Source organism: Selaginella moellendorffii, unplaced genomic scaffold (genome assembly GCF_000143415.4).
Source record: "Selaginella moellendorffii unplaced genomic scaffold, v1.0 SELMOscaffold_0, whole genome shotgun sequence".
Classification (NCBI taxonomy): domain Eukaryota; kingdom Viridiplantae; phylum Streptophyta; class Lycopodiopsida; order Selaginellales; family Selaginellaceae; genus Selaginella; species Selaginella moellendorffii.
Genome location: NW_003314261.1, coordinates 4,905,883 through 4,915,881, shown reverse-complemented (window position 1 = coordinate 4,915,881; position 9,999 = coordinate 4,905,883). Strand labels below are relative to the sequence as shown.

General features: G+C 52.4%; 2 protein-coding genes and 1 pseudogene across 2 annotated transcripts; 2 read left to right on the top strand and 1 right to left on the bottom strand.

Annotated features, from left to right (window-relative positions):
- Positions 1 to 1,006, top strand: part of LOC112347679 — a 1,235-nt pseudogene extending 229 nt beyond the window's left edge.
- A 3,174-nt stretch (positions 1,007 to 4,180) lies between these two features.
- On the bottom strand, positions 4,181 to 5,608 carry LOC112347657 (pentatricopeptide repeat-containing protein At4g02750-like). The gene has a single exon (XM_024678918.1). It carries the CDS (start codon positions 5,606 to 5,608, stop codon positions 4,181 to 4,183), a length of 1,428 nt encoding a protein of 475 aa, XP_024534686.1.
- A 312-nt stretch (positions 5,609 to 5,920) lies between these two features.
- Positions 5,921 to 9,994, top strand: LOC9632520 (ubiquitin carboxyl-terminal hydrolase 26). The gene is made up of 13 exons (XM_024671625.1): positions 5,921 to 6,155; positions 6,211 to 6,804; positions 6,923 to 7,178; positions 7,233 to 7,837; positions 7,895 to 8,006; positions 8,064 to 8,245; positions 8,294 to 8,581; positions 8,631 to 8,835; positions 8,885 to 8,959; positions 9,020 to 9,190; positions 9,240 to 9,506; positions 9,570 to 9,711; positions 9,774 to 9,994. Exons 1-13 carry the CDS (start codon positions 6,088 to 6,090, stop codon positions 9,911 to 9,913), a joined length of 3,105 nt encoding a protein of 1,034 aa, XP_024527393.1. The 5' UTR covers positions 5,921 to 6,087; the 3' UTR covers positions 9,914 to 9,994.
- The last annotated feature ends 5 nt before the right edge of the window (positions 9,995 to 9,999 follow it).

The following is a 9,999-nucleotide window of genomic DNA, read 5'->3' as shown; positions in this document are numbered from 1 at the left end:
GCATTGACAAGTATCTGGAGAGGATTTTCAAGTACGCGAACTGTAGCCCCTCGTGCTTCGTCGTCGCCTACGTTTCATCGATCGATTCATCCAGCAAAAGCCCAGCTTGCCCATCACCTCGCTCAACGTCCATCGATTGCTCGTCACTAGCGTCATGGTAGCGGCAAAGTTCCTGGACGACGCGTAAGTTCTACTCTCTCTTTTTTTTTCTTTTGCCTTGTTTGGTTTTGGTCCAAAGCTGTTTCATTTGCCTTCCTTTCATGATGTGGAGTTCTCTTGTGGAATCCAAGTTCTTCCTTGGTGGTGATTTCAGTCATAGGAGCTTTTCGCTTCTTTCATTTCGTTTAGTTTTGCTTTTGTTTCCTTCATGGCTTGGAAGCGCTTGTTCTTGGTCTTTCCATGTCCGAAAGGTTTTTGGTATCGTGACTTTGTAACCATGGTTCCTTGGATTTGCGTTTGCAGATACTACAACAACGCCTACTACGCCAAAGTCGGGGGCGTCAACACGCAAGAGATGAACCGGCTGGAGCTCGAGTTCCTCTTCCACCTCAACTTCCGGCTCCAAGTCACGGTCAGTGTGTTCGAGAGCTACTGCAACCGGCTGGAGAAGGAAGTGAGCGGCAGCCACATCGAGAGGCCCCTCCACATCCAGATTGGATGTGGCCTGGACGGTGGAGTCACCAGCGCTACTCAATCCAACGCCCCGGACAAGCAAAGGCTCCCCACTGTGAGATGCAGCATGGCCGGCCTCTAGCTCCGACCAAGATCTCGGGACTTTGCTCGGAGCCTCTTCGTAAGCTTTTGGTTTCTCTCGTTTGGTTTTTTACGCGTGGGCTTTGTGTGTGGATCTTTGCTAGAGTGCTTGCTAGCAACGAGAAGAAGAACGCCCAACAACAAGGCAGCCCCTGCCGCGTCTGTAGTGTTGTTGGTTTGTATTTGTGTACTACTACTGATTTTTTTTTTCTTTCCATCTCGCTTCATGGCCTTGGAGCTTCTTCTTGTTGGAGTTTTCTTCTCGCAGACGAGTGAGGCGTTTGTTTGGCCGGGTTTGGCCGAAGCATCTGTGGTAGAGGGTCCCCCAGACGTGAAAGTTTGTTCGATCCATCCATCTCTTTCGATCGAGAGTTGAAGTGTTAGAAAAAGCTTTTGGAGAGATGGCGAGCTTTCGACGTCAAGGAATATATATATATATATAAATCTTACAGCGAAAGCCGAACGAAGCGAAATCGTCATCTTCGCGTCGGCAAGACTTTGGCGTGGATCTCGCAAGAAAAAAAAGAGGATAGAAAACGATGTTCTTGTATCACTATGACGCAATCTATTTTCCTTCTGACGCTTGTATCCTGTGAGCAACGCATTCATGAGCCAAAGAGTAAAACCAAAGTCGATATATCACAAACCTTTGATACGTTTCGTCTATCACTCTCGCGACTTCGAACAGGGTCTGCATCCCATCGTGACTCCCCTGGCCTCCATTCCCGCGGCTAGAAGGCGTCGTCGTCCTGTGGCTTCCGCGAGCTTTGAGAATGGTCGGAGGCTTCGTCACCCTGTAGCTTTGTTGGCTCTCGTCTGCATAGCGAAGCGGCGGGTTCCTCGTCCTCACAGCTCTCCGTTCTCTTTCCACCGAGTCCTTCTCTGGAGCGCTGCCGGGAGCTCTTCCTCGAGTAGCATCCAGCTTCGAGACCACCTTGCTCGGCGTATCCTTGTGTGGACTGCTAGTGAGAGCTTTTCCTCTAGTCTTGTCCACCACCTTGCTCGGCGTAGCGCTAGTGAGAGCTTTTCCTCTAGTCGATGTATCCCTGTGTGGACCGCTAGTGAAAGCTATTCCTCTGGTCTTGGCAGCGCTTGCTTCATCCACCACCTTGCTCGGGCTAGCTTTCACTGGAGCCTTGGGTGGTTTTGCAGCAGCGGACTTGATAGTCGTATCCTGCACCTCCTTTCTCGGCGTATCCTTGTGTGAAGCGCTAGTTCCTCTAGTCTTGGCAGCGCTTGCATCGTTCTTACTCGGGCTAGCTGGAGCCTTGGGAGGTATTGCTCTTGTAGCAGCGGACTTGATAGTCGTATCGTGCACCTCCTTGCCTGGAATCCTGAGAGATTTTCCTCTCGCGTCCACCGTCTTGCTCGAACTATCTTTGGCTGGAGCCTCGAGAGCTTTTCCTGTCGTAACAGCAGCACGCTTGGTAGTTGAATCGTCTCCCGAACTGTCCCTGCCTGAAGCCTTGAAACACGTAGAAGGACACTTGATAGTGGCGGCTTTGGTCGGAGCTTTTCTACTTGGAGCAGCGTCGGGAGCTTTAGCAGCACTTGGAGCGTCCATCGCAGCGTCAGGAGCTTTTGTCATCGTAGGAGCATCCATCGGAGCGTCGGGAGCTTTATCCTTCTCAGCAGCACTTGGAGAATCCATGGGAGCTTTTCTCTTCTTAGCAGCGTCCATCGCAGCGTCAGGAGCTTTTCTCTTCGTAGGAGCACTTGGAGCGCCCTTCGGAGCGTCGGGAGCCTTATCCTTCTCGACAGCACTTGGAGCGTCCATCGGAGCGTAGGGAACCTTTCTCTTCTTCGCGGCACGCTGGATTGTGTCGTCCACCACCTTGCTATCCTTGTCTGAAGCTCTGTGATATTTTCTCTTCTTAGCAGTGGTTGTGCCATCCTCCACCACCTTGCTCGTTTCGTCCGTAATAGCAGCAGACTTGCCTGGATCATCCGCGATCGTGTTTGGTGCATCGGCTGTTGGATCTGCTTGAATCTCTGGAGCAGCACGCTTGCTTGCATTGTCCAGCATTTGGCCTGCTTTTGGAGTTCGTTTCTCCGCAACAGTCATGCCAGCTTCCTGTAGTCCTTCAGCTTGAGTGGCCTTTTCCATTCTTCCCAGAGAATCGTCCACCACCTTACTTGTCCCCGTTTCTTGGATAGCATTCGGAGCCGCGGCCGGAGCTTCTTGAGCCGGATCGACACCATGTCTTGAACCACCAATGTCTGCCACCTTTTCCAAGCCGAGAGCTTCGACCCTTTCTTCTTGATGGTCAGTGCTCGCCAGCAAGTTCCTTGTAACAAGCTGGTCTTCCTTGTCTGTGACAACTTGGTGATCACCCCTATCTTCGGTCGAGGGGAACAAGTTCATAGCTCTATCCACGAAGGTCCGATTCACCACACAGATATTCGCGGCTGGCCGAGCTTGAGCCTCGATCGTCCTTGGCGTATGACCCATCGCGTTCGAGCACTCCCCTAGCACCAATCTTCTCTTTGCGGGAGCTCTCATCTCCATTTCCGAGCGCTTCATCCCACCTCCCGGACTAGCCAAACGTTGCTTCACTGGCAGTGCCAAAAGATCGAAGCGAACTTTCTTCCTCGGCCTGGGTGGCTTCCCGGCTTTCCTGTAGATGATCGGTGGTCCTCCTGGAAGGAGCTGGAGGAGCGGCGGATCCGCGGCTGGATAGGTAGGAGGCACCCCGGGCGTGATGGAGACACCAAACAGCTTGATCGCGGACTGGCGACTGCGAAGAACAGCGTCGGCGCGGTCGTGCTCGGCCCAGTGCTTGGCCTGGCACTCGATGGAGCAGTAGCTCGCGGATCTCTCCCAAATCCCCCGGCCGCAGAGGTAGCACGCCGGATACCTGTTCTTAGCCGAGGGATCGGGATGGAGCAGCAGCAAATTCTCACCGATCCTGCGGCAACTATCCACTAGCGCGACGTTGTAGAAGCGCTGGATTTCCTCCCGCGGCACCACCATTCGCTTGTTCTTCTTGATCATTGCGAGGATTCCAACGCCGTGAGGAGCGTGCCGCCGGCGATCATCCTCGACATTGCAAAGCTGGGATTTGCAGCCCAGGCACATCGCCGATTGGACCCGCTTGAAGCCCTTGCCGTGGTGGTGATTTCGCCGCGGCCGCAGGCACGGCGCTAGGAAATCGAGCGCCAAGAACACGTCCAGCCATGGCGGATGCTCTCTCACCACCGGTTGTGGCAGTGGAAGCATCGATTCGAAGCGTCAGGATCAATCTCTCCAAGAACCCTAGAATCTCTCCACTCTTTATAACCTTTTAGTGGGGTCTAAAATTATCTTTTTCGAGCCAACGGACGGCTGAGATCTCATGATCCAAAAGGTACGTGGCCGTGGATGGCTGAGATCTTATATCCTAAAAAAGGTACGTGGCCGCATTTTGCTAGCTGGACGGCTGAGATCTTATATCCTCAAAAGGTACGTGGCCGCATTTTGGGGATCTAGCTGGATTGCCCGACGCGCGGAATCTAGGGTTCTTGCTTCGCGCCCTCGGCATGCTAGAGATTTCCAATCGATCGCGTCTGGCACGAATGGCATGCTTGCTATCAGATCCTCGGCATCCGCTAGGCGCCCTGCGCGGCCGAGAAGATCGACCACGCAGCAGTAGCGGCGGTGTGTTGGCTCCAATCCCCAATCCGCGGCCATAGCGCGGAATGATCGCCACGCCGATTCCAGGTTCCCGGAGTGGCCACAGGCGAGGAGATTGGCAATGCAGGTGCTCTCGTTGGGCCGGATTTCTCCTTGGAGCTCCATCGCCCGCAAGAGATCCTCGACATCGGATGATCTTCCCGACTGGGCGAGCGCCAAGAGGACGGCATTCCAGGCCGCGATGTCGAGATCTGGGGCGCTGAGCAAGAGGGATTTCGCGCGATCCAGGCGCCGGGATTGCACGAGAGCTTCCAGCGCCATTGTCCAAGACACGGAGTTTTTCTCCGGGAGGAAGAAGAGGAATTTCTGGAGCTCCTGGATATGCCCGTCTTGGGCATATGCCATAAGGATCGTGTTCCACGAGAAAAGATTCCACTCAGGCATTGCCTCCACTAACTCTTTCACGGCGAGGAAGTCCCCGTCCTGGGAATATGCGAAGAGCATTGTGTTTCGAGAAATTAGATCCTGCTGGGGCATCTTGGCAAAGATGCTCCTTGCCTCGTTGGCATGACCGCCCAGGGCATACGCAAAAAGCAGCGTCGTCCAAGTCACTATGTCCCTCTCGGGCATGGAATCAAACACGGATCTCGCTTCTTCCAAATGCCCAGCATGGGTATATGCCGCGAGCATCGCATTCCACGAGACCACGCACAGCTCTGGGATATTCTCAAAGACGCTCTTACAGCGCTCTAGATTCCCGGCCTGGGAGTAGGCCGACAGTAGCACATTCCAAGATACCATGTTCCTCTGTGGCATCTCGTCAAACAAGCGCCTAGATTCCTCCAGATGCCCGTTCTGGGAATATCCCGACTGGAGTGCGGTCCACGAGATCACATTCCACTCAGGCATGGCGTGGAACAATTGCCTGGCATCTTTAAGATTCCCTTCCCGGCAGAGCGCCGTGAGCATCGCATTCCACGTCACGATGTCCCAGCCGGGCATGCGGCCCATGAGCGCGGCCGCGGCGGCCAGGCTGCCGTACTCGAGTTGGGCCTGGAGGAGTACGGTCCACGAGACGAGGTCGGGCTGTTGGGGCATGGAATCGAACAGCGCAACAGCGTGGGAGAGATGCCCGTTGCGGGCATATGCCGCGAGCATCATCGCCCAGGAGAGATAGTTCCGGAGCGCGGTGGAATCGAACGCCCGCCGCGCGTGATCCACGGCGCCACACGCGCCGTACATCCGGACGATGGTGTTGGCGAGAAAGATCGGGCAATGCGAGGAGGAGCTGGGGCTAGACGCCAGCGACGCCATCGCCGAGTGGATCTCTATGGCTTGTGTCAAGCTCTGGCACGAATTCGCGAGCCTCACACAATCGTCGAGGCTTCTAATCGCCTCTTTCGTTCGCGCGCGAGGGAGAGTTCGCCCGGGACGATTGCCGCTGGGTTCGATTCCCGCCCAAATGCCTGGAGGACACATGGCGGTGGCTTACTGGGCACGAACCGTAGCATACAAATACCCTGTGAGGGCATTGCCTATCCGTGGCTGTTCCTAGGGTTTTCATGGCGATGGCGCTGGCTATGGTAACGGCGCTGCGTTTCTCTCCGGTCTAGCTGTGGCGGGCGGTGGCATTGGATGCCGGCACATAGGGGCGTCGCTTGAGCTGCTGGCCTTTTTCTTGGATTCCAGGAGCTTGCAGCTAGGGTTTCTAGGCGCCGGCCATGAGCGGGCGCACTCGCAACAAGAATTCCAAGGTGCCGAAGGGCGATCGCGGCGCCGAAATTCTCAGGTGCGCCATTGCTTTCTTGTGCTGCTCTTGTTGCTCACGAATTCTTTCTTCCCAGGAGAATCCACCTCACGAAGATTGTGACCGAGGAAGATCTCCGGTGGTTCTTTCATCTCGATCGGCCAGCCTGCCAGGGATGCCGCGGCAATACCAAGGATAATCCGCTGTGCCTCTGTGGCTTAGTTCCCCCGGCAAACGGTACGAGAAAGCATGGGCTCTGGCAGAAGCTATCGGACATCATCGACGAGCTGGGTCCGGATCCATCGAGGGAGCTGAGGGTGATGGACATTCCAGCGGGGTTGACCAATCTTGGAGCCACTTGCTACGTCAACAGCGTGCTCCAGTGTCTCTTCATGAACACCACCTTCCGGAATGGGGTCTTTTCCGCGGAGATGGAGCTGGTGAGAAACGATCCGGTGCTTCACCAGCTCGCTCGGCTCTTTGCGCAGCTCCATTCGGGAACCAAGAGCTCGGTGGACTCGGCTGCGTTTGCGACCACGCTGGAGCTGGACAACGCCGTCCAGCAGGACGGGCAGGAGTTTCTGAAGCTTCTCCTCACGCTACTGGAGCGAGTTCTTGCGCAGTCGAGAGTTCCGGAGGCGCGAGACGTGGTGCAAAACCTCTTCCGCGGGACGTTTTCATACGTTACGAAGTGCGCATTGTTTTATATCCAGGTTTATTTCTTTGTTTAGTGTAGTGCTGTAGGACGGTTTTATCACTTAGCGTTTCGTGCTATGAAGACTTACGTTCGTATCTTTCATGTTTTTCAGGTGCTCGAGCTGCGGTAAGGAGTCCGGCGCTTCGGATCAGTTCGTTGATTTCTACGAGTTAGAAGTGAACGTAAAAGGCTTCTCGAGTCTGGAAGAGTCGCTGGATGATTATCTCAACGAGGAGAAGCTTTCGGGAGAGAATCAGTACTTTTGCGAGTACTGCAAAGCTAGAGTGGATGCCACGCACAGCACAAAGCTCAGATTACTACCTCCTGTCTTGAATTTTCAGCTCAAGAGATTTGTGTTCAATCTCAAGGTATGTCGTTCTCCTTTGGTTTTATGTTCAGTGACTTATTGTTCTTCTTTACAGACTTCGACGAAGAAGAAAGTCACGTCAAAATTTATGTTTCCAAAGGTCCTGGACATGGAACGACGAGTATCGCCTGTGACATCCGATGGCTCTCCCGGCGAGCCAGCGCACTACGATCTTTTTGCGATTTTAATGCACAAGGGCAACATGGCCAGCAGTGGACACTACGTAGTACATATCAGGGACGAGAGAACGGGGCAGTGGTGGCAGTTCGACGACGAGGAGGTAACGATGCTTGGCTCCAATCCTCTGGGAGAGCCAACATCTAAACTTGATAAGGTATCTCCTGATAGGGACGACAATTTACTGATGTCTCCGGATGCTTACATGCTAATGTTTTCCCGTCGAACGAGCACGCCGAGAGTTGCCGAAGAACCAGTCAGGAGTATACCCGAGTTCTTGAAGGCAGAAGTCGATGAGCAGAATTACAGTCTTATGAGTAGCTGCGAGGTTTACAATCTCATGAAGGATGAGGAGGAACAGAGAATTGTCGAAAGAAGGGCAGAAGTTCGAGAGGTTCTGGCTAATGCACGACCGACAGCTCCAAAAGGCTTCTGGATTTCCGCAGAGTGGCTCCGCAATTGGACTGACAGCTTAAAACCACCGTAAGCCTTTCTGTCCTCGTTGGTTTTATCTTAAACGTTTTTCTGCGGGTGTTACAGATCGGCCATTGATAATAGCATCTTATTGTGCGAACACGAACGTGTTTCTCCCAAGAGTATTCAACTGATGAAATGCATATCCGATGCTGCTTGGCAGAGCTTGCATTCGAAGGTGCGTTTTCTTTTTCCTATTTGAATTTCTGACAAGGACTTTTATTTTGAGTTGCAGTATGGAGGCCAGCCAGTTGTAACCATGGAAAGCTGTTGTTTCGAATGTATTTATGCCGATGCTGCTGCTGCTGCTACGGCAGAAAGCTTTCGAAGCGGAAGAGCAGCAATGAAATTAATGGCTGAAAACGTTATGGCTGGGAAGGGCGTTGAAGGTCACTTGTTTTACGTGTCCAGATCCTGGTAACTTTCCTTTTCATTATTTCATAGCTGACTTGTTTTGTTATTAAGGCTCGTGCAATGGATGCGCAAGAAGGCTGCCCTGGACACACTAGGAGATGGTGATTTAAATCCAACAAGTGCCATAACTTGTCGTCACAATGCATTGCTTCCTGACGACGCTGCGGGTGCAAAACGGCAAGTCGTGCCTGAGGTTTTATGGTCCTACTTTTACCAAAATGCTGTTGTTGTTGGCGGAGAAGAACAACGTGGACACAAGCCGTTTCCTGTAAACACGGAGAATTGCAAGATTTGCGAAGCCGAGCACTCACACACTCTGTCCAGGCAGAACGACTTAAGGTAGCTTCCTCTCCAGAATCAGAACGAAATGCTTAATGCTATCTTTCAGAGCTACAAAGATGGAACAACGTCAGAAACAGGAGGCAATATTTTCTGGACGGAATCCCGTACTTAATCCCGGAGATGTTTATTACCTCGTTCCCTCTAGTTGGATTTCTCTCTGGCGTGCGTACATCGGAGCCAGTGGGAAAAATGTGCTAGATATCGAGGAGCCTGTGGGACTCGAAAGGTTTCTTTCGTCTCTTCTTTGCAAGGTAAATTGGACTCGATTGTCAGCATAAATTTTAACGTGATTTTGGTCAGCATGGTGGACTTCTCTATAATCCCCCAGCCTTAACAAGGACCAGGCGGGGAGAACTCGTACAAAAAGCATCTTCTGTGAGTTTTCCGTTTTTTCTTGGGGAACTTTGAGCTCTGACTTTCTGTTATCTGGTAAAGGATGACGTTCAAGTTGTGGTCTCTCGAGATGATTGGGTCTATTTTTGTCAGCAGTGGGATGCAAATGCTGGCAAGGGCATTCGAGCATATGTTGAGGAAGCACAAATGCCTGATCGTCCAGAAAAAGAATTAAGTGAACTCAAACTGCCTATTCTTAGAACAGAACCTGAGGTAATCCGTTCCAGTATTTTGCTGTCGTTACTAATGCTTTATATTACAGGTTTGCAGGGAGTGTATAGACGACCGGGAGACTACTGAACTCGTGCACAAGCTTAACTATACCAATGCAACTATCACCGTGGATCTTGTCCAAGGGAAAGAGCCACCTCCTTCTCTTGTCTTTGCGGCGGCTAACCAGGACGCCGAGAGAAGAACGTCAAAGCGTGCGCGCAGGACTGTGGCCACCGGAAACAAGCAAGTGAAGCTCACAGTTTCTGGAACCACGACGGTCTACCAGCTGAAGATGCTTATTTGGGAGTGGCTCGGGGTATGTACTGTTACTTCGTTGAGCGCGTCAGCTAAACTAACACTTTTCTTTTCCTGGATGAAGGTTGTGAAAGAAAACCAGGAAGTTCATTTTGGGAAAGTGGAGCTTACTGACGAATCGACTACACTCGCAGACGTGGGTGTTCTGCCAAATTCACAGTTGTGGGTTTCGGACAGCGGACTACACGAACATCGAGATATTGCAGGCAAGCCGATGCTTTCTTTGTTTATTTATGTCAGCCTGATTGCATCGCTATGGTTTTCGCAGACGAGCTCTCGACTCCACAGCAGGGCCACGTTGAAGAAGGTTTTAGGGGGACGCGGCTTTTAGATTCTTGCTTGCCTGGTCCAGCAAATGGATTGCACAGCTCCGAGAATCAGTTTTTGGAGCAGCCAGGGATATGCTAAAAGAGCATATAGTGTTCATACATGTAAGTAACAGTGGCTTACACCTTGTTCTTCCAGTTCTCAGGAACTATGGAATCCATCTAGTT